At 42.5% G+C, this 24,958-nt stretch overlaps 1 protein-coding gene across 2 annotated transcripts; it reads left to right on the top strand.

The window, feature by feature from the left end:
• Positions 1–574: 574 nt before the first annotated feature.
• prlhr2a (prolactin releasing hormone receptor 2a) lies at positions 575–22,418 on the top strand. 2 transcript variants are annotated; one of them, XM_072681091.1, is made up of 3 exons: positions 575–748; positions 18,191–18,699; positions 19,828–22,418. In XM_072681091.1, the coding sequence occupies exons 1-3, from the start codon at positions 725–727 to the stop codon at positions 20,468–20,470; spliced, it is 1,176 nt and encodes a 391-aa protein (XP_072537192.1). In that variant the 5' UTR covers positions 575–724; the 3' UTR covers positions 20,471–22,418. The 2 variants fall into 2 exon arrangements, with proteins under 2 accessions (XP_072537192.1, XP_072537194.1); XM_072681093.1 differs by lacking the exon at positions 575–748 and adding an exon at positions 9,667–9,754.
• The last annotated feature ends 2,540 nt before the right edge of the window (positions 22,419–24,958 follow it).

The raw sequence follows: 24,958 nt of genomic DNA, 5'->3' as shown, positions 1-24,958 counted from the left end.
CGAGCATCGCTGTGTTCCTTGCACAGGGTGTAAGATAGGACTAGTGTTAGGAGCATTGCTAGTGATAGGGGGAATTCACACAAATGGGGATTAGGTAATTCCTGTCAAATTGGGTAGTAAATAGGGTAAAATTAGGAGAAAAACAGACACACATCATTGAACTACATCACAGTTCAACACACAAATTTCACTGCCCAAAAATAACAGCAGAAAGAGCATTTATGTGATTGCAAATTGAAAATGATGCACCAAAGCAAAGCCAGAGGATCCATTGTCCACCTAAGGCCACTGAGTAGCCGGTTCAACTATTCCCAGAGCTGTGACGCATTTGTTTTTCATTTTGGAGGCCTGACGGAAACGCTATCCGGGGTGACAAGTGGTGTGAAACAGGCCGTACAACACACATGCACACACTTCTCCAAGGGAGTTAGCTCAACTTACAATAGGGGGAACAAATAAGGAAGGAATCTGTTGGGTTTGTTCCAAAGTCATTCTCAGAATCAAGAGTGCAAAGCCAAGGCTGATAACACCTCCCTGAGCAGCAAATCAGATCAATGCTGGATGCTCTCAGAGGCTTCCAGGGTGTACAGTAGCTACGTGTGTGCTTGACTCATAGGGAAGTAAGCACTGCTCAGATCTCTTGACCTGATTAATCTAGGAGAGAAAGCTCCCCCGAGGAGACAGGAGCCATTCATCTCTCCCTTCCCCAAGCCGGACCTCAAACATGCCTCAGTCACCGGCTGCAAAGGTTAGATATTCATTTAGCATTGTTTATAATTGAAAGGTCAGACGGATGGTATTTGCGAGCGGAGATGCTGCATTAGTGCCAGGCGCGAGCTTCAATGGGCTAGTCTGCATTCGTTTTACATTTGCCTCGTCGAGCCTTTGTGCTTTTACAAATATGATGAGGATAATACATGTAAAGAGGGGAACCGAATATGTAGGCAATGAATCAGACCCTGAAAAAGACGGGTTTCTTAGGAAATGGGCCTATAATGCTGTTGCACCCAGAAAACATAAGACAGATTAAGCAACTTGTGTGATTCACGGTACGTATACACACCTTGAGGGGAAAGACATAGGGCCCGGAAGACCCATTGTCCACCTAAGGCCTAAACTATTCCCAGAGCTGTGACGCATTGTTTTTCATTGGTGCCCCATCCAATATGTATGAAACGAGTAAGAAAGTTGAGGATAAGGTGGGGTGGTGATCATCCCGACCTCACTAGAGCTCGTGTCCCAATCTCAGACCTGGTTTTACAAGCCTAGTTCCAACCCTGTTACTTTACCTCATAATGAAACACGCTGAATTTCCTTTTATGCAGGAATCTGCTCTGCTCTGATTGGCTGGTTATATGGCACCGGTCACAGCTCACAGGAGCCACATTGGCTAGCCTAGCTTTGCTGTAGCGCTGTAGCAAGAACAATATTATTAATGTAATTCCCATCCAGTCTTACAGGCTAGGCTTACTATTCTGTTAGCGTCCAGTCAGCATGGTGTGTGAGATTGTACTGTAGTATGGTCTGCTTGTCACACTCCGGACTACGTTTCCCTGTTTGTGTCTCTCTGTTAGTATTTAAAGACTCTCCGTTTACTTAGCGAAGTATTGCTATCGCTTATCGTATGCATACAGAGCGCTTTTCTTCTGTTTTGTCTGCCGTGTACCTGACCTATTTTCCATCTCTGGATTTCTCGTTGTTGTCTAGCCCTTTTGCTTTGTTTGTATGATCTATCTCACCTATGGTTTTGACCCTTGCTTGAAATTTTGACTCTTCTTTTGTCTATTCCATGTATCTGATTGCCCTGCTGGTTTTAACCTGGACCGTATCTCTACCTGTTGTTGTGGGTCGACCTCTGATCATTAAAGATCCTTCGTTTTACTTCCACGAGGGCCTAGTTCGCCAAGCCCGTGTCACACTTCTAGGTTCAGCTTTTAGCCTAGCTCCTGCCTAGCACCTGCTCGTTCCAACAGCTTCTCCATTTGGTGCTCCCCCAGCTTTTACATGACTTCCCGTAGCATCCTCCATTCAGCCCTTTTCCGATCAGTGCTTCACCCAGTCCTCTAGCATTAGCTTTTAGCTTTTTAGCCTTGCTTCTGTATTCTCCTGAAGCAGCTGTTGCATTTAAGCCTTAAAAGGCTTTCTCTGTTCTCTGTTTTTACGTGAGTTTTGCTTTTCAGTAAAAAAAACAATTCACTCCTGTGTGCTGAACTCTCATTATTCAACTATTCACCTTATTCAAAATGTACTCAACAGAAACCTAAGAGCTTAAAAGAAACGCAAGATCTTGGCGGCTCCCGACATAAAGACAAAAACAAGTGAACTTCCAGCTGGGAGAAAAGGCCGAGATTTCTTGCAGTAGGTTTTTGGCACTCTGAAGCAGTGAAGCCCATTCCAACATAAACAACCAAACAAACAAGCTCACAGTAACGTTCCTGTGGGTTTCTTCTTTGTTTATCAGATTTTGCTGGATAAGAAATGAATATTTATTCACAGCTGTCTCTGTTGGTTTTGACCCGGTGGGTGTGTGGGTGGATGTGTGAAAAGGAGCGAGAGAGTTCTTTGTGTGACGTGTCCTTGTGCATAAATGTATATGATCTGTAGTTTTCGTCCAGCAGTTTTCTTGATGTCGACACCATCATTCCAACTCCAGATTGTTCGGTCTGATTATGTGATTGGAGCTTGTACAGCTTTCTGATTTCTAAGCTTGGTTTCCATATAGCAACAAATCCTACATAGACTTTTTTCCCCTTTGGAATGAATGGGTTCAGGTTTGTGCATCCCTCTAATGCTACAATAATAAACATAGACTAGTAACTAGAAATACCATAGCAACCACCTGGAATATCATCATATCCACGTGCAGTACCACAGAAACCACTTGGAACACCTAAGACACTATAGCAACCAAAAACAAAAAAACACTATAGCACCTACTTAGCAACACCTGATCAACCGCCTGAAATACCATAGCTACAAATCTTGGAAACCACTAAGAAATAACTTAGAATCACCATAGCACCTACTTAGCAACATCTGATCAACCACCTGAAATGCCATAGCAACATCTCTGGGAGCCAAAAAGAATCTCCCTAGCAACAGCATAGCACCTACCTAGTAACACTTTAGCAGCCACCTGAAATAAAAAAAAAATACCTCAGCAACACCACAGCATCTACATTATAATACCTTAGCATCCACCTGAAGTAATGTAGCTACCACCTGAGACGCCTTTGAAACCACCTGAAGTACCATTGTACCCACCGAAGCAACCACTAAGCCACACTAAGCCACCTTAGCAACACTATAGAACCCACTTATCAACACCTGAAATGCCATAGCAACTGTGATGGCAACCACCTGAAACATGTTCATTAATATCCACTGCTCGAGATGAGATTTGTGACAGTCCAGCGTTTGTTAGCAACGTTAGCCTAGCATTTCCTGTTCCAACCTAAAGAAGCACACATTAGATATCAGTGGGTTTGCACATGTCTTGACTGCTGTATCACTTCTGAGGTCAGTGATGAATCATGCTAATTTGATTTTTCATCAAACTGTTCCTTTATGCGGCAAAATCTAAGCCCCCCTTCATTGAGACCCTTTCCAGCCTTATTAGTCAGTGTTGCTGTGAAAGCCCGTCATCTCATCTGAATGAGGGTCCCTGTTGGTTTACTGCGGCACATAATCTCCTGTGACCAGAGAGGAACAGTCCACCCTTCAGTCTCCACAGAGTGCAAATGTTTGTGTGCACGTACTGTATGAATAATATATATATATATATATACATACACCTGCTGTATGTTTACATGCATTATGTGAATAATGCATATTGTCATTGAGAATATACTACACGCATGCATATGTTCTGAATGTGAGTGCCCCGGCCTGAAACCATTGAAATGTCTCATGAGTGGTTATTGATCCCTAGACTTCAAGTTACTTGATCAGTCCCCTACACACTGTGCATGCAACTCTCCCAAAGGCTGCCACCTCCGGACACCCATCCCTTCTGGCTTTAAATCACTGTGGGAGGCGGGGTGTAAAATCAATGGCTAATCCCAGAGTATATGACTCGAAATTGATTCCTTTTTTAAACCAGCAGAGAAGCTTTATGAAGAAAACCCCACCGCAGTCACCTTGGCATAAATCCTCGCTGAGATTTTGCAGTTTCTCCTAAGGCCAGATGGTTAAAGACGTACCTCTACAAACCTCTGCGGTTCCTCCACTGCTCCTAAATGCTTAGCGCAGTATCTTAGCCAGATGGTGTCTCTAGACCTCAGCTCAACTTGTGTTTTTGAGTTAACTCTGAAGCTTAGAACTTAGTTTAGTCAAAAGTTCTCCTCACACACATTTTTACTGTGTATTAGTTTATTCTTTATTTCCATCTGTAGGTTAGATCGCATGATGTCCTCAGACTGGAACTTATGGGACCCTATCTTACACCCCGCCAACAGTCTGTGTTCACGCCTTCCGCCTGCGTCATTGAAATAGCAATGGTGTTTACGAACATGTCTACGCTGATGGGCGTGGTGGTCTCGAAATGAGGTGTGTTCATGTAAATTTCTGGCGTGTTGCTGTGTATCTTGGCAGCGGAAAACACAGGAGCTCCACTGACTGACAACAACCTGGGCAGAAGTCAACAGTCAGACTGTTGTTCATTGCTGTCTTGGCAGTGAATCATCAACACAGACGTGTTCCCAACACGGACGAATACCCCTGCTTTGCACCATTGAAATAGCTGAAAGTCAGACCACCCCTGGCTCTTAAAGGGAATGGCAAGTGACACGCTGATTGGTTTATTACTGCACATTATGCCCAAAACACACCCATGATTAATTAAGAGACCTGGTACATGTCTATCACAGGTTTTGAGTCATACAAGGCGTACTTTTCCCGCCGTTACCATAGCAAAGACGCATTGACACGCCCGGTGCACGGTTGACGTGACCCATGATCTCATTACACTTGTATGTAAACGGGCAGTTAGACCGTAGGGCCACTCTAGAGCTGTGAAATTACACTTGTTACAATTACCTCATTAAAAAACAGTTCTGACAAGACAAGGCAACCATATTTCTCTTAGCCCATTTCAGCCTCCAGGGCGTGGTGCTTACTAGCCAACTGCCTGCTTGTCTAAAGACAGGACATCATGACTTCAAAACCCATCAACACCACAAACAGTAACTCCTATAAACTACCAGGAACTACTAGGACTTATCCAGTAAAGTCTACACATTTTTCAGTATCAGACATGCAACTGCTGGAAATCCCTGCTGTGCTCAACCACCTCAACCTGATGGCTGTAATTGCCACTGATGCAGAGGGTTATAAATACAGATGTGATAATCAGCTTATGTGGTGATGTTCAGCTACCTGGTGTCCCTCTGCGCTAGCCTGTGGCACCATGGCAGGAGGTAAATGGGTATAGTTTATAGATGTAGTGATGTGTTGGTTCTATTTTTTCATTTTTGCCAAAGTGTACAGAAGCAACCGCAGAGGACTAGTCCTAGTCCTAGTAGTCCAGCCACAAGCCACTCTTATATTCTAAATATTAAACCATGACCATTTAACCCACGTGTGTTTTGTCGGTGTGTAAACCTCTGCATACATATGTTAATAAAGCTTTGTTTGGTTTTACAAATCCAGTCTCTTGTGAATGCAATACCAACAGTATTTGTCACGTTACCTTGGAAACCAGGCCACAGTTGAGGAAGGATACCCAATGTTAATTGCTCGCTCAGCTACTCATCTTGCCCCCAATAACCGAGAGTAAAGTCTGTGGTGGTGAAGGACATTGAGAAAATGAACACAGATAATTACCCTTATATGTTACAATGTGCTGGGAATGCAAAAACCCCACTTGCCCAGGAGAGTTTTGTGCATACAAATGCAAATGTATTATAGGACCCTGTTTTTCTAGAGTTTCTACCATCAAATTTTAATAGCCTTTTAAGTAGAGCTGTCTAAAATGTCCATTTCTTTTCTGTGTTGCTACAGACAGCTATAATTATAAAATGTTTTTAAAAAGTTTGATGATAATGTCAAATCAGTACCTAACTTTGTAGTTTAACAACTGCAGTATTCATATCTAACATTAATGTTTTTCAGTATTCAGTGTCCACAATGATTTATTTATTGTCATTCCGTATCAGTTTTTCAGTAACAATGTATTCAATAACTACTAGGAATTGTTGAGTAACTACTTCAAAGAATTTAGTAACTACTACAAATACTATGAATCATTAACAACTTAAATTATTCAGTAAGTACCATAAATCTTTCAGTAACTAGTACTACTAAAATTATCCAGTAACTACTTCAAATTACACAGTAACTTCTACATAATGTTCAGTAAGTATTACAAATTATTAACTATGACAAATTACTCAGTATGTACTACATATTATTCAGTAACTAGGATAAATTATTCACTATTTATGACAAATTATTCAGTAACTACTATAAATTATGAGTGACTATTTAAAATTATTATGTAACTACGACAAATTATTCAATAACTACCACAAATTATTAAGTAACTAAAAAATTATGAAGTATCTACTACAAAAATATTTAGTAACTATAAAAAGCTAGTAACTGCTACAAATTATTCAGTAACTATGACAAATTATTCTGTAACTACTATTAATTATTGAGTGACTACTATTCAGTAACTACAACAGATTATTCAGTATCGACTACAAATTACACAGTTACTATGACAAATTGTTCAGTAACTATAAAAAATTATTCAGAATCTACTACAAATATAATCAGTAACTATGATAAAATATTCAGTAACTACTATAAATTATTGAGTAACTACTACAAATTATTTACTGACTTTCAGTACCCAGATAGCAAAAAGTATTCGGTCTGGATGCAGAAAAAAGTCTGGTCCACTTAACGTACAATAACGGACCAAATCCTGAATCTGAATAGCAACAACATGAAACACTACAGCAATCAGCGAATACTATTCCAGATAGCAAAAATCTTTACTAGAATTCTCTCAGTGTATTACTACTACGAAATTATTCACTGTAACAAATTAAAATATGATAAACCGTAACTAATTCAGTAAGTACTAGAAATTAAAAACTGAAGTTATATATTCAGGTACGAACTATGAATAAGTTAATTCAGTAAGTACTATGAAGCTAATATGTCAGTTAGCTTTATGAGAGTGTGAAGCTGAAGTGTGGCTCCACATTACAGACCCTTAGATTATTAACTCTTAATAATTTAGCTCTTCTTCATGAGTGTGTTTTTAGTTCTCTAACACCAAGTTGGTCTCCATTGGCTGAACATGCAAGCCCAAGCCAAGTCAGCACAGCTTGTGGGCTTCTGACAGCAGGTGGTCACACTGGGGGTTATAGATTATTCCAATTATGTTTTTACACGTCTAAAAATATTTGTAAAAGCTACTTAATATTTGTTACAGCTTGATGCACCAAAATCAACCGCTAAACGTAGCGGAATGCTAAACCGTGCTGTGGCTCTCCAGGACTAGCGTCTCAGATGGGGGCACCTGGCCATATCCTGGAAGCTGTCTGCTCAGTGAATTTCCTTCATTCAAACATGATTTAGCTGAACATGAATTATTCAACAGTGCATTATACAGCCTAACCACCTAACCTGCCTGACAGCTCAAACACGAGTCTTCACCTCACCAGAGCTCTCGTAAGACAATAAACATGCACTAATGAACCAGCAAGCATGCTTTTCCTGGCACACCGTCATTTCTGAAGTGGACACTGATTCATTTTGTTGACCTTAAAGAGTCTCAGCATCATAGCAGATTTCCGGCCACTGAAAGCAGAGTGAACACAGATTTGAGGTTAATTTAAGTTAATTTAAGATGTACAGTGTTATTTCTGGCTGTACACTGTGTCATTTCTGACAGAAAACCTGCCACAAAGCAACGCCCATGACGTTCACCAGCAAATAGCCGCAGAAAGGTGTGACTGACTAATAGGTTAAGAAAGAGGTTTAACGATTAGTGCTGATAATTAGTCCCCCATGGTTGCCTTGACTTTCTCCGGTCAATTGTAATTAGCCTCTGGGCTATGAAGCTTTTCAGGACTGTGACTGGATTTATCTACTTGTGATTTAACTTGGGTTTTCTCAAACTCCTTTCTGCTTGGGAAGTCTAAAGGATTTCTGCATGCATGAACACATAGACAGTATCAATTGCAAGCAGTTTGGAACTGACATTATCCATGTCCTTTATAAAATAAGAAATGTGGCCTATGCAAAGCTTTAGACCCCCTTAGTGCTGCAACAGCTCAAACCTTAATTAGCAAAGCAGACCTAAGACATATCACCAACTGTAAGAAACTGTGAGCTGAATCCAAAATCACTCTTCAAACCTTGTACTAATATTCAGCAACCATGGGACTCCTCCAAGCAACTTAGGATCTGCAAATGAAAGCAATCGTTGTACACAAGGCACTGTCAGTTCAGGGGAACTGTGGAGGCCAAGGTGAGCTATACCCTCTTAACTGTAGTAATCCATCTGAAACACTGGTGTATGCTGTGGTAAACGGTAGAAATCCAGCTATAACACTGGTGCATACTGTGGTAAACGGTAGTAATCCAGCTAAAACACTGGTGCATACTGTGGTAAACGGTAGTAATCCAGCTAGAACACTGGTGTGTGCTGCAGTACTGTGGTAATCTAGCTATAATGGTAGTAATCCAGCTATAACATTGGTGTATACTGTGGTAAACGGTAGTAATCCATCTGAAACACTGGTGTATACTGTGGTAAACGGTAGTAATCCAGCTAGAACACTGGTGTATACTGTGGTAAACGGTAGTAATCCAGCTAGAACACTGGTGGATACTGTGGTAAACGGTAGTAATCCAGCTAGATCACTGGTGTGTGCTGCAGTACTGTGGTAATCTAGCTATAATGGCAGTAATCCATCTGAAACACTGGTGTATACTGTGGTAAACGGTAGTAATCCAGCTAGAACACTGGTGTGTGCTGCAGTACTGTGGTAATCCAGCTATAACGGTAGTAATCCAGCTAGAACACTGGTGTATATTTAGCTTTAGGTGCTAGTTGAAACTGAGCTTCAGCGTTTCCCACCACAAACAACACTCACCACTTGCCTGCTTCATTGAAACGGTCCAACTTACACTAGAAACTCTACTGGACCTCAGTGCTACTACTCAGGTAGCCCACATTGTGCTACAATGTGCTAAACTTCATTGAAACACACATTGTTGGATTATAGACATCCATATGGCATCTGAAGCTTGGTAGGTAGAAGACAGAGACAACTCTCTGGGATAACTGCTCTTACGCTGATAAGACAGGCAAAGCAAAACCCTCACATGACCGCCAAGAACCTGCAGGAAAGTTTAGTGGAGTCAAAGGTGCTGCCCAGAACACATTCAGCACAGTGGTTACTGCATTAGTGAGAGTCTCCTCCAAGCTGGGCAGTGGATGAAGACCTCAGAGCAGCTCAGCAGTGGGGACCACCCCAGGCACTCTGTGCCTTTAATGCTGTCATTATCTTGACTGTGCTTTGTTCGGAACCACCTGTCCTCTGCTTCTCTGAGCTTTGCTTTGCTTTGCTTTGCTTTGGCTCCTCCTTCCTGCATTTCCCCGCCTCACGCTCCAGCAGAAGTTTCACTGACAGTCTCCTGCTCGCGACCTGCACGCGATGTAGCAGCAGCTCCCACAGACTGAGCTGAGCTTCGTTTTCCCTCAGTTAACAGGACTGGATCTTCAGAAAAGGTGAGCACTCTGCTGAAAACCTCTGAAAGAGAGCTGCGGACACACTGTAGGGAGCTATTAAATTACTGTCACATTTATGATAATCTATAACATTTTATTATTCATAAAATATACCTGTAGTACAGCACTAACCCAGCTAGAACACTGGTGTATACTGTAGTACTGTGGTAATCTAGCTATAACTGTAGTAATCCATCTGAAACACTGGTGTATACGGTAGTAAACTGTAGTAATCCAGCTAGAACACTGGTGTATACTGTGGTAAACTGTAGTAATCCAGCTAAAACACTGGTGTATACTGGGGTAAACTGTAGTAATCCAGCTAAAACACTGGTGTATACTGTGGTAAACTGTAGTAATCCAGCTAAAACACTGGTGTATACTGTGGTAAACTGTAGTAATCCCGCTATAACACTGGTAAATGCTGTAGTACTGTGGTAATCTAGCTATAACTGTAGTAATCCATCTGAAACACTTGTGTATACTGTGGTAAACTGTAGTAATCCAGCTATAACACTGGTGTATACTGGGGTAAACTGTAGTAATCCAGCTAAAACACTGGTGTATACTGGGGTAAACTGTAGTAATCCAGCTAAAACACTGGTGTATACTGTGGTAAACTGTAGTAATCCAGCTATAACACTGGTGTATACTGGGGTAAACTGTAGTAATCCAGCTAAAACACTGGTGTATACTGGGGTAAACTGTAGTAATCCAGCTAAAACACTGGTGTATACTGTGGTAAACTGTAGTAATCCAGCTATAACTGTAGTAATCCATCTGAAACACTGGTGTATACTGTAGTAAACTGTAGTAATCCAGCTATAACACTGGTGTATATTGTGGTAAACTGTAGTAATCCAGCTATAACACTGGTGTATATTGTGGTAAACTGTAGTAATCCAGCTATAACACTGGTGTATACTGGGGTAAACTGTAGTAATCCAGCTAAAACACTGGTGTATACTGTGGTAAACTGTAGTAATCCAGCTATAACTGTAGTAATCCATCTGAAACACTTGTGTATATTGTGGTAAACTGTAGTAATCCAGGTAAAACACTGGTGTATACTGTGGTAAACTGTGGTAACCGGTAGTAATCCCACTATAACACTTGCGTGTACTGTAGTACTGTGGTAATCTAGCTATAATAGTAGTAATCCATCTGAAACACTGGTGTATACTGTGGTATACTGTAGTAATCCAGCTAGAACACATGTGTATACTGTAGAACTGTGGTAATTGTGCTATAACTGTAGTAATACAGCTATTACACTTGTGTAGGCTGCAGTACTGTGGAAATCTAGCAATAACAGTAGTAATCCATCTGAAACACTGGTGTATACTGTAATTAACCTTAGTAATCCAGCCATAACATTTGTGTCTTCTGAAGTAAGAAGCAATAATCCAGCTATAACACTGTTGTATATTGTGGTAACTGGTAGTAATCCAGCTATAACACTGGTGTACAATACTGTGTATAGTACTGTAGTAATTGGCTGCATTTTAGGCATGAGCAATGCATGAGTTCAAATGAAAAAACTCACAATGCCTCACTTTTTTTACCTCAGGAATTCGGTTTAACATACATTTTACTGCATGTATTACTAATATGACGAGGATTTTACCCCTCGGTTGTGCTGGATGGAGAAGCAGTGTTTTTTCTCTCACTTGGTAAAATGAAAGCTCCAGCCGTTTCACCCCTCATTACATCCTCTGTTCAAAGGCTACAATGACTTACAAACGCCACCACAGCTACAATGGACAGCTTGTTATTGCTCTCAGCTACCGGGAACAGTCTCCGCAACTGTGTGTGTGTGTGTGTGTGTGTGTCTGTGTGTTTAGAGGGTTTGATTTGAGGGAGGGTGTAAGAGGATGCTATGCCTTCAGGGACATAAAAGACAGAAGCAATGACATCCCCCCATTTATAAACAGCCATCCCACCTTTTTCCATCTCCTTTTCAGGTAGTTGCTATGGGGTTGTTTGGTGGTGGCTAGGTGGTTGCTATATAGCTGCTATGGTATCCCAGGTGCTTGCTATGGAGTAGCTACGTTTCAAAATGGTTGCTGTGGTGTTGCTAGGTGGTTGCTGTGGTATCCCATATTGCAAAAAGATGTGAACTCTCAGATCTTAGTAAGCTTGTTAGGAAAGGCAAGGTGACCCAAAATACAAAGCTTTATAAAATACTCTGACTCCTCAAACCCTGTCCCAACAATCAGCAGCCATGGGCTTCTTTAAGCAGCTGCCTAATGCTCACAAAGCAGGAGAAGACCATAAGAAGATAGCAGAGCGTTTCAGCTAGCTGTTTTCTCAGTTTGTAATGTCTGTAATTACGAAATGGAAGTAAACAGGAATGAAGGAGGTCAAGCTGAGCTTTGGAAAACCGAAGTAACATTCCAAGAGAACTGCTTGTAGAATTTCTGGGACGACAAATTAAGACCCCATTTGACTGACCTTTAGGACGATCTGGCAGACTCTGGAGTTGTGGTGCACTATTCTACTGTGCAGCGACACCTGCACAAATCATAGAAAACCCCTTTCAAAGACCTGTTTGCTGCAATGATCAAAGCTATGTATGAAGAACAAGTGGTGCAGGATTTCACAGAAAGAAGCCAAAGGGTCTGCCACGATCCCCACACAGTCGCTTGACCTAAACATCTTCAAAAATCTGTGGATAGACCTCAAGACTAAAGCTAGACTAGAAAAAATTCAAAAACTAAAAAGGATCAAAAATTCCCCAAAACTGAAGGCTGAAAGGGTTTTCAAGCTTACAGACTTGCCAAAAAGGGTGTTACTGTACTTGCCCTGCAGGACGCCCAAACTTTTGCTTCAGGCTTTTTCCCTTTTTTTTTTGGTTATTTTAGGGTCATTTGGTGATCAAGCTACTTGTTTAGCTTTTTACACCCACAGATTTTTTAACCAGACGTGCCCAAAGCTTTGCAAACTTGCATGCTACTGTACGTGGATGTATGCTTTCAGGTCAGGAAAGCTTTCAGGCTTGTCACAGCTGCCCACCCTGCCTCCTTCCGAAATAACCTGCTGCTCCCCACAACGAAAGCCCTGCTGGCTTATCTCCTCTCCCTCCAAGTTTCCCTCAGGGTCGCCCGGATTCTGCTCTGTATTCAGCAAGTAATTCCACTGGAGTTAATGGAGGAGGGCAAACGTCTGGAATTATAGTCAAGGTATGTCCTAACAGGCCTTGAAAAAAAAAAAAAATAGACGGTATGCAGAGCCAGTGCTGACTGATAGAGCGGGAAGACATCCGCTGGAAAACGGGTCTGTGTTGATACTGCAGTGCATTAAGCCGACAGTGCATAAAAGAATGGGAAAGAAAACACACATGTTCATTAGAGCATGTCATGTTAATTTCATGGCGGGTGCTCTGTGTGCATTTTAATGCAGGTATTAGCATTTATATAGGGTCTTCTAGGCTTTCAATTTGGCTGCTCAGCAGTATGTAAGTTTAAGAAAGCATGGAAGCGTATGCTGTAACTTCTGCCCTGTCTTCTTTTCACACAGACAAAGGCATTCCCGTTCCGGATGTATTCACATAGTGTATTACCTCTGGTTCCTTCTGGGAAACCGACTGACACCAGCATCTTATTGTCAGTGGGGGCCGGTTTACACCATCAACACCAGCCCTGACTAATACAAATGACAGTCAAAAAGGCTTTTTCTCTGTTACTACGCTTAACCAACCACAACACACCAGCAACAGGTCATGAATGCACTTCATCCACCACAACATACTAATAGGAAAGTGTTCCCATGCAAAAGTAGGCCCTCTCTAACAGGTAGCCTTGCATGGAGCCTGTTTTATTTTTAATAGCTTGTAGTATTTTCCCTTTAGTGGAGCCATTGGGTGTGAAACACTCCTCATAAGTTCAGTGTAAGTGGGCAGGGCATAGATTACAGCAGCCACCCATTCACACTGAGCTTATGAGGAGTCCTAGAGGAAATACTGCCTATTATAGATCCATATATAGCAGTTATTTTAAGTCTGGATAAGGGATTATCATTATCAGATTAATATTAATATTAATTCGGCATAACTGAATTTTGGCAGATGGACCACGCCCCAAACTCCTCCTCCTGGCCCTCAAGCCCCTTATATAACCCCGCTTATCAGTCCAGTTCTGTGTTGAACAAACGCCACACGCACCTCCAGAACCTCCAGGGGGTCTGGCTTCATACATAGACCACAGAAAAGCCAAACTAGACTCCAGAGTTTACGGTTCATCTCAAAGCATAAGTGGTAGTTTGAGACATGAAATCAGCCGTTGGATTTGAAAATAAATAAGACTTTTGAGGAATCTCGTCCGCCATAGAAAAGAGCGGATTAAGTGTCCGACAGCGCAGTTGCCTTGAAGTCCAGACTAGACAATGACTTACTTACTGAATGGCCAAGGGGAATTGCCTCTTTTGAAACCTCACAGTCGCACAAAAAACTCGGAGGAAATGTGGGCCTGCAAGCTGAGCATGACAAGGCCTTTGAAGTGTCTCACTGCAAATAACAACTAAAGGTTAGGTCCCCCCCAGCCCCACACCCCCGCCCCCCTACACCAAAATATAGTCCTCTAAAGGTGGCATGTTAAGTGTATCTCTAAGATTGGGTGTCTTTTGATGTTGTCCACAGCCATCCACGCTCCCTACCCTTGAGGCAGGAACATGTTCAGATTTCCAGAACGGGAGGAAGTGAAAAAAAACGAAGAAGAAGAAAAGAGGCTTTGTGGCCAAAGCCGACAGGCACCTATTTCGAGTCTTGAATAGGACAAGCTCAAGGCCAGCCTGTCAGATACTGAATATGCTCAAGCACTGGGTATTTGAGCTGGGCTTTCAGAGCACACATTATGTGGACAGGTGATGGAGAGGCATGGTGTGTAATAGAAGAGCAAGCCTTCGGCCAATCCCGAGAGTGACACAGTTTCAGCACTGCTTTATAGTTGGAAAGAGACTAGAATACATAGAACACATAGAATAGCTATTGAAGAGAGGTCTGTTAAAGGTGTAGGCGGAAGATTGGACACGGATGGACATGAACGTCATGGCCGCTCTGGACTTTGAACTGTTCTTTTTCAGGGGGCAGAATGAGTGCCATCATGAGCTCCCTGGGCAAAGGATTAGTCACTTTGCGTGTTTAAGGTGGTAGTAACTTCAGGCTCCTGTGGATGTCGTAGCACAAGGACGATCGGGCTATAAATACCTGTGGAGTATTTATTAGGATTCATAGATTGAGTCTTATTGGATGTGTGGTAAATGGGTCACAAAGCAGATGGTACAGATTGGCAAAATAGAGTGATTGCATTTGGCCAAAGTGGGAAGGAGGTAGCTGAATTTGCAGGTGTATGGAAGCGTACGGTCATATGGAGCTACAAGCAGAAAAATCCCAGTTTCCTGTAGAAGGCCTCTTGCGTGCTTCACGTCTCCATATGTTCAAGGTATGCTGTTCTCCGCAGAGTATTCTTTCAGAAATTGGTGGTGAAGGACCTGCGTTGACTTCCACAAGCAAGTTTTGCTTGGAAGCACAGCAATTTTCATTCACAAACTATGACACCGCTTAAACTTTCGGCCACAATTCAGACGAGAACCTCCGGTACACTGGGATTTCTGCCACTGCTAGTAGACCCGTATGACCGTATGCTTAAATACACCTGCAAATTCAGCTTCAGCTTCCTTCTAACTGCGGCCTTTGGCACACCCCAATTGCAATCACTGTAGCTAAATGTATGATATTAATGGAAATGAATGGTATCACTTGATGGTCATTTGTAGATGCTCATCTAACAAGTTAAATGTAAATGACTGTCTATTGATTGTAATCCGCTTTTAACCCTAACCCTGACCCTATTATTACCCTTTTATGTAGTTAGGGTAAGGGGGTTAGATTCAAGGTTTAGGTTAAGGTTAGGGTTAAGGTTCAACAATTCTTTATATAGTTCAACATTCAACTTAGAATTCAGTTTTTGAGTGATAGTTGAATGAGCTATAAGGCATATATAATGGACCATCCAAGTAAAGTGAAACCCTGACAAGCACAATTACTGCCACCTGATCCTCATCCCCAGTCTAATCAGTCTAATCTGCTCAAGCCTCTTAGTTGCACTCATTCTTTGCCCTTTGGTGTTTGGCCTGCATTTTGGTTTGTGGACCCTTTTTCTGCCCACAACTTTGCCCTTTGGACTTTTAACTTGCACATGGATCCTTCTCCAGTTCCTGAGAATCAGTTGTTACAGAACCACAGAACATTTAAGTTATGTATTTTGTACCATAGTAAATCTGGTCATTAATGAAAATGCTGTATTGCTGTTGTTTTTTTTCTCCTTGTACTTCTGCTCTGATTGACAGGTGTGTTTTAAGAGAACCTCAAATAGCTCCATTATCATGTCATAACCCACAGAGCATCAAGCAGATATAGTGGAGGAGAAGCAGCATTGCGAACAATGAGCGAAAACAACATGCTGTGGTTTTTCCTAGTCATGGTCTATGGTCAGGCTTCAGATACGTTTTGGAAAACATCAGAAGTGCACGTACACTATGTGTCCAAATGTTTGTGGACACCCCTGCTTTAAGTTGCACCTGTTTCTGACACAGATGTGTACATGCACAGTTTTTCTGGGCCCTGTAGTCCTGAAGTCCTGCCAATAGAATAGGACTTATTATGAACCTACTGGCACCATGCTGCCTAATGTCAGGTGTTTAAAGCCCCCCAGCATTGGGCTGTGGAGCAGTGGAGCTGTGTTCTGTACATGTATCAAAAGCTGATGATGCACTTGGAATTTTGGAAATTCAAGGTTTTTGAGTGACAGCGATGATATGTCACTAATATACACACGGATCATAAACTGCATGCCTTGGCCTCATGTGGCAGTTTTGTACATAACACACAGCCAGAATACGCCCAATTTGCACCTGGCGCATTGGATCAGTACATTGGGCCCTATCTCAGGTCCTATGAAGCAGATTGGGTTCAGCTTCAGTGCAATACTGAGTCCCAACTTGAAACAGTACCATGTCCATCAGAAGAACTTGACAGCACCCTCGATAGCGAGAGCGAATAACAGTCTTTCACTCAGAACCAGAAATGAGTTTCTATGATTGCTTATTAGGCCAAACTGAGAATCGGCTCTGCGTTTACAAAAGACATGATTTGATCAGGCAGTTACAACAGGATAAAACACACTAGCTATATGAGCAAACAGACTCTCGCTGCAGTCTTGTTAATGCTTTACTACCCATAACAAACATAACAGGAATTACTAACCGAAAAAGAAAAAAGAACTATGTGCATTTGCACGTGGTTGTTTCCCGAGGGCCTGGAGAGCATTTTTTACTTCACCTCTTGAGTCATTTACTCACGCCATAATAGCACCGCCGAAAATGAAAAGTTCATTTGCATTATAAAGAAAATTGCAAAAAACAAATACTGTAGTGCGCACAGCGATGACTCAACTTGAAAATTCGTGCTGACGTTCATTATGGGTCACGCAGAGTGTAGCAGAGAGCGCTATACAACCTAATTCAGAGAAAAATGTGGCATGGGATTCTTGTGCAGCGTTATGGGAGATTTGAGATTTGGGAGACTTGATATTGGACAGCTTTGCTCAAGGTTCAGCCTGAAGAACTTGAAGAAGTACTGTTGAGTTTTGTCATTACAAATGCTTACTGGTTACTGAATAGTGTATATAATATATACATAGAGAGATAGATAGATAGATAGATAGATAGACAAGTAGATAAACATGTGCAGAGACAGATAGATAGATAGATAGATAGATAGATAGACAGACATGTACAGAGGCAGATAGATATATAGATATATATAGATAGATATGTAGATAGTTTGACAGATAGCCATGTAGATAGATAGATAGGTAGATAGACATGTAGAAGGATAGATAGACAGAGAGACAGACAAACAGATAGATAGATAGATAGATAGATAGATAGATAGATAGATAGATAGATAGATAGATAACTGTAGCTATGGACTAAGTTTACATTTACATTCACATCATTTGGCTGACACAGTCATCCAGATTGACTTACATTTGACGTGTTACAAAGGTAGGAGAATGCAGAGTCAGGAGTCTTTCCCAAGAGCTTTTATTGGTGTAGTTTGGTGTAGTTTGGTTCACTATACCAGTTCTAACATATGTACTCTGTTAACCAATGAGGCTTCCTTAGAGTCATGAGCCAAGGATGGATACATTTAATTAAACGGAACTTCAACAAGCTGCCAAAATTCATAGATCTTCTAAGTGTGAAATGCAGACATTAGCACTTGAAGACATCACCCACCCACGACAGAGTCATCTGGCTTTCCAGTTTCTCGTCTGGGCCTTCCACGGCCATCTGTCAGCACACAGGACACAGGGCGTCCTGAGGGTGTTCATTTACAAACTAAACACTTGTCTCTTTCCTTCCTCTTCTCTGCAGCTCTTGGGCATTGAGGCTGATCTCCAACTTTCAGTGATGGAGGGAAGTGGTAGTGGATGGGCAGGCGAGCCCATACCTCCTTGTTGCCTGGGTAACATCACCACGGAGAACTCCAGCGTGGGTCGGATATACGAGGTGGCGGTACAGTCGTCAAACGTCACTACGAAACGAAGTCCGCAGTTCGTTGGGGTGGAGCTCCTCCAGTCGTTTAAACCCCTCATCATCCCGTGTTATGCCCTGGTTGTGCTGGTGGGAGTTTTCGGGAACTATTTGCTTATGTACGTCATCTGCCACACCAGGAAGATGCACAATGTGACTAATTTCTTCATCGGGAACTTGGCCTTCTCAGACATGCTGATGTGTGCCACTTGCGTGCCCTTTACCTTGGCCTATGCCTTCAATCCTCGAGGATGGGTGTTTGGAAGATTCATGTGCTATCTGGTGTTCCTTATTCAGCCAGTGACTGTGTACGTGTCTGTGTTCACGCTAACCGCCATTGGGGTGGACAGGTGAGTCAGTCAACGTGACAGCACATGCCCGTTATGTCTGGCGTAGTGGATTTGTGATGGTATCAATTCAAATTCAGAAAATTGCAGGCAAGGCAAATAACCTACCAATTCAGGAAGGCTTTCCGAACTTGCAAACCTGGACAGCCTCCAGCGTTCACTCTGTAATAAGTATGCGGCTCTGAAAGTCTTCTCATCCATTTTCATGAATGTAATTGTAGTCAGTCAGGGCAGAGGACTGTCAGGAAAGTTAAAGCGGCAACATCTACAGTGTGTGTCCAAATATTTATGGACACACATTGCTGGTACATATTTGCAAATGTACACAAACACACAGCTTGTCTAGTTCCTGAAGAAAAAACAATATAATAGGTTTTACTGGAGCAGATAAACATGAACCCATTGGGCTTGAGGGGTACAAAGCCCCCCAGCATTGAGCTGTGGAGCAGTGGAACTGTGTTCTCTGGAATTCTCCAATACGTTTGGGATGAGGTGGAGAGTTGGGGATGATGAGGTGGGGTGGTGATCATCCAACGCTCTTGTCACTGAATACAATCAAATCCTCACAGCAATGCTCTGAAATCTAGTAGGAAGCCTTCTTCAACTCTTTTTAATACCCTTGATTTCAATCAAGCAGTGAATAAGCTGGTGATGCAATGCTGTCTCCTCGGACACTGGAAGACCTGCCAAGGCTTCCCATGCCTTGAAGCTGAGCATTTTCTAACTAGTGTCCCTATAGACAAAACTATTGGGACACTGGCTTAATGAGCTTGGAGGCTTTTGGAGGAGCATTGCTGTAAGGATTTGATTGCATTCAGTGACAAGAGCTTTAGTAAGGTTAGGGTGTTGGATGTTCACCACCCCACCTCATCCTCCCCAACTTCCCAACTCATCCCAAAAGTACTGGATGGAACTCCAACCATCATTTCAGAGGACACAGTTCTTCCACTGCTCCACAGCTCAATGCTGGGGGGCCTTATACCCCTCTAGTCCATGCCTGGTGTTAGGCACGGTGCCATTAGGTTCATGTTCATCTGCTCCAGGTCATGGTAAAGACATTAGCTTTGCACTAACCAAGCACCTTCAGTGATAGTAGGCCTATTTAAAATCACCTATCCTTCTGCCCCTTAGGTACTACGCTACGGTCCACCCTCTGAAGAAGCGTATCTCCGTGCTGGCCTGTGCTTACCTCCTGTCGGGCATCTGGATCCTCTCCTGCGGCCTGGTGGCTCCGGCAGTGGCCCACACCTACCACGTGGAGTTCAAAGATGAAGGCTTCACGATCTGCGAGGAGTTCTGGATGGGGCAGGAACATGAGCGGCTAGCCTACGCCTACAGCACGCTCTTCATCACCTACGTGCTCCCCCTCTCCGCTCTCTGCATCTCATACTTGTGTATCTCCGTCAAGCTTCGCAACTGCGTGGTGCCGGGCCACCGTACTCAGAGCCAGGCGGAAGCTCAGCGGGCCCGGAAGCGGAAAACGTTTCGGCTGGTGTCGCTGGTGGTGGCGGCTTTTGCTGTCTGCTGGCTGCCCATCAGCGTCTTCAATGTCCTCCGCGACATCGATATCAACCTGATCGATAAGCGATATTTCCTGCTCATCCAGCTGCTGTGCCATCTGTGTGCCATGAGTTCGTCCTGCTGCAACCCTTTCCTGTACGCATGGCTGCATGACCGCTTCCGAGCGGAACTGCGGAAGATGTTCACGTGCCACCGACGGATCGGCATCGGGATACCTGCCAATAACTGCGCCACTGCCAGCGTCGTGCTCTGACAGAAGTGGCCCAGAGTGGGGATGATGGAGGAAACAGCGAGATATGACCAAGGGAAAGGCTTGGCTTAAAGACATTGATTGAGGCATCAGAAATGGAGGAACGCTGATGCAAACTTAAGAGGTGGTCTGGATGGATGCATGGATGAACCTTGGATGGATCTGGTTGGTCACTCAGTGTAGATACTCGCTTGATTTGTATTGGGACCCCACTTGTGTTACTCAAGGAACTCTAGGACCTGCCCAAAGGCCTGTATACTTGTTGAAGAGATGGTGACATGTAAGGACAACAAGATCCCTAATGTTTATTCTCCAATTTTCTTTAGAAGCGAACTCTTCGAGCGAGAATGACACTACAAACACTAGGAAAATTCTTCTGAAGTGTCTTTATCCTTGAAATCTTAACTTTGAAGACTATTTCCACATAAAACACTTGCAGATTTAATATTCTGTAATGCCTGTGGTGACGGATATCTCCGAGCTTAGGAACATGAAATGAACGTTGGCAGGTCTTCATATCCGAAGAAGTTTGTGAAACATGTTGTAGAGGAGCGCTTGCTAACTCGACAGATAAAATATTCAAAAGGAGATCTACGGATTTCGCTATAGAAACGTGTCTGTTCAAAGAATCGACTGTGAATTTGCTTTTTTCCCCTGTCGCTACACTGTCCCAGACTTCAGATGCTTGCGTTTAAAACCCTTGGTTGAAAATGTTCCGTTTTGAAGCTTTTTGGGAGTATTGGAAGGGATCTGTCCCTTATGTTTTGAAGGACAGTTCAAGACCCCACAACCCCTCTTCAGTCCACGTGGAGGGAGTTAAGGAGTGAGGACGGTCAGCATTCAGGGAAACTCATGGACAGGACTATCACCAAATGCTATGTTAAATGGCCTACTGAATTACTAAGTTGGCAAAACTAGCACTGTGACCCACTCTCTGTGAGCCCACCCACCCAAAACCTTTGAAGAAGCAGGGCGGAGGGGCTTTGGCCTCATTCATTTTTTAGTTAACCAGTCAGTAATGATGCTCCTCACAACCTTAATATGTGCTGTAGCATCTGTAAGAACTCGGGAAGCAACTGCACATTCAGAGAGAACCTTTTTAAATAAGGTTGGACAGCATGGCTGGAGGATCATAGAGTTACTTTTCTTCTTCATCCAAAACATGGCATTGGGGTACTGCCTCTGCTGCTTCTGAATTTTAGTAAATGTCATAAATCGCAATTCTAAAACTCCTGGCTTTTAATTTGAAACCACAGATTTAGGGAGTGGAGATGTGATGACGCCCAACGTTAGCTGTGTTCCAAAGCGTAGGCTGCAATTCCAAGTTGAAGGACCCTTCATGTAGAGGCCAGAAATGCAGCCTACTTTCAGAGTCACTTGGAGAACGCAAATGATGCATCCCTTCCTGGCCGCTGGTTACCCACAGTTCTCTGCTGTGACAAAAAACCCTGTAAAAATGTGGGGAAACTAAGAGCAGAGCCCCCAGAGCAGATTTTGCTTATTATTTTATTATTATAATTAAAATCTGTGAAAAAATGAAGTTTCCTGCCGCAACTGCAAGAGGCAGGACCTTTCCGGTGACGCCACAAAGCAGCCTGGTTAGACCGTTCTATCTGTGTGACCAATAGGCTACTGAGAAGAAGCTTTCATAGGACCGTCCACTCTAACCAGGCTGCAGCCTAGGCCTTGGAACGCAGCTACAGTCTTCCTATCTTTACACACCCGACACGAGGGAGACTCGCCAGACGCGCAGCACTCCAAAATTCGAACCCATCATTTGTAAAGCAGATCACAGACGACTTGTAATTCACACAGAGAAAGGCAGACAGTATTTTGGTAAACAAACAAATGCTAACGCTAAGTTACCTAAGCCCTTTACAGCTCATATCCTTCAGCTGGAATACTGCCAGTTCACAGAGGGTGAAAGATGTCATGGGTATAAACGTGTGTGTGGGGGGGGGGGGGGGGGGGGGGGTAAATCTACTTAAGTCTACTTACTGAAAGGCCCTTCATGAAATCAAGCGTGGATCTTCTACGCCATCTTCGAAAGCACCTTTATATTAAAGATTGTACCTGGAAAATGCAGAACCCTGGATCTGTGTAGATGACGACTGCCTTTTGTTGTCCTAATTTATGGACTGAACATCTGGAAAATGCTGTTTTTACAGAGCTGGAACTTCCAACTGAGCTAAGAACCGAATATCAACAAAGGCAAAGCTCTTCACTTACCTTTTTACTGTGGACTTCAAGCTGTGATAATGAACACTGGGATGACAGGCTTTGATAAGAGGCTCTCATTCTGATAAGCCTCATCCTCTTTGTACTAAATTCCAACGTTAACATGCTGTACAAATCGATGTGATGCCCAACATGAAAATAAACAGTGTGCTGAATGTATTCTCTCTCTCTCTCTCTCTCTCTCTCTCTCTCTGTCAATATATATACAGCTATATACAGCTCTGGAAAAAATGAAGAGACCACTTCATTTCTTTTCTTAAATTTGCATCTCTACATGTATGGCAACACCCAACAGCAATGTGAAAGACTAGTGGACTAGTGCCAAAACATGAGAGCATGAGAGTTATCTCACCATAGTGATTTTTAAATGCTCTCAAAGTTCAAATATTAGTTATATTAGTTATTAGTTATATTATATTAGTACTGTAAATTTGATTAATAACATCTTTGCATTATAATAATTATTATATATTTGCATTATCTGAGCAGTTGTCATTTCTGCAAATAAATGCTCTAAATAGCAAATATTTTTTATTTGGAATTTATGAGATTTGTTGTCCATGGTTTATGAAATACAGTGCAGATGTTAATAGTCACACCAGAGAAACTGATGATGTAGGGTGGTCTCTTCATTTTTCGCAGAGCTGTATATATATATATATATATATATATATATATATATATATGTATATATATATATATATATATATATATATATACAGTCATGCCCGAAAGTATTCATACCCCTGGCAAAGTTTGACTTAAATTTACTTTTATTTAACCACAAATTATATTTTTGCCTGGAAATGACACAGGCATCTCCCAGGAGATAACACGATGATGTACAAGAGGCATCATTGTGGGAAAAAATATTTCTCAGCTTTTATACACATTTGAACAAAAAGTGGCATGTCCAAAATTATTCATACCCTTTGAAAACTGTCACAGTATATGGGAAAATCCAAAGTTCTATACCATTCCAAATAGTCCAAGCTGTTTTAAAGCATCCTAATTACCCTGATTCATTGGGAACAGCTGTTTTAATCAACTCAACAGGAGAAAAACAGCAGCTCTCTGCAGTTGGTTTGTGGACAGTCATGGCTAAGACAAAGGAGCTCACTAAGGACCTGCGGCTGTGCATTGTGGCCGCTCACAAGTCAGGAAAGGGCTATAAAGCCATATCAAAATGTTTTCAAGTTCCAGTGGCTACAGTGCAAAGTATTATTAAAAAATACAAGAAGTTCCGCACTGTGGAAAATCTCAGAAGATGTGGTCGGAAGCCAAAAGTGACACCTGTGCTGGCCAGGAGAATAGTGAGAGAGGTGAAGAAAAATCCAAGGATCACCACCAAGGCCATCCTGGTGAATCTGGACTCTGCTGGTGGCGACATCTCAAGGCAGACAGTTCAACGGACACTGCACACTGCTGGGTTCCACGGACGCAGGCCAAGGAGGACACCACTTCTCCAGAAAAGGCACACAAAAGCCCGCTTGACCTTTGCAAATGCTCATCTGGACAAAGAAGAAGACTTCTGGTGTTCTGTTTTATGGTCAGATGAAACAAAAATTGAATTGTTTGGCCACAATGATGTGTGCACCATTTGGCGTAAAAAAGGAGAAGCCTTCAACCCTAAGAACACCATCCCCACTGTCAAACATGGTGGTGGGAACCTAATGTTTTGGGGGTGTTTTTCAGCCAATGGACCAGGGAACTTGATCGCAGTAAATGGCACCATGAAAAAAGAGCAATACAAAGATTCTCAACAACAACATCAGGCAGTCTGCAGAGAAACTTGGCCTTGGGAACCGGTGGACATTTCAGCACGACAACGACCCAAAACACACAGCCAAAGTGGTGAAGAAATGGTTAGCAGACAAAAACATTAATGTTTTGCAGTGGCCCAGCCAGAGTCCTGACTTGAATCCAATTGAGAATCTGTGGAGGGAGCTAAAGATCAGGGTGATGGCAAGGAGACCCTCGAACCTCAAAGAGTTGGAGCTCATCACTAAAGATGAATGGGCAAAAATACCAGTGGAGACATGCAAAAAGCTGGTCAGCAATTACAGGAAGCGTTTGATTGCTGTAATAGCCAATAAAGGCTTTTCTATTAATTATTGAGAAGGGTATGAATAATTTTGGACATTTGTTCAAATGTGTATAAAAGCTGAGAAATATTTTTTCCCACAATGATGCCTCTTGTACATCATCGTGTTATCTCCTGGGAGATGCCTGTGTCATTTCCAGGCAAAAATA

The sequence above is a fragment of the Salminus brasiliensis genome, chromosome 6 (assembly GCF_030463535.1).
Source record: "Salminus brasiliensis chromosome 6, fSalBra1.hap2, whole genome shotgun sequence".
Lineage (NCBI taxonomy): Eukaryota > Metazoa > Chordata > Actinopteri > Characiformes > Bryconidae > Salminus > Salminus brasiliensis.
The sequence above is the reverse complement of the archived record's forward strand: the minus strand, read 5'-3'. Positions and strand labels throughout refer to the sequence as shown.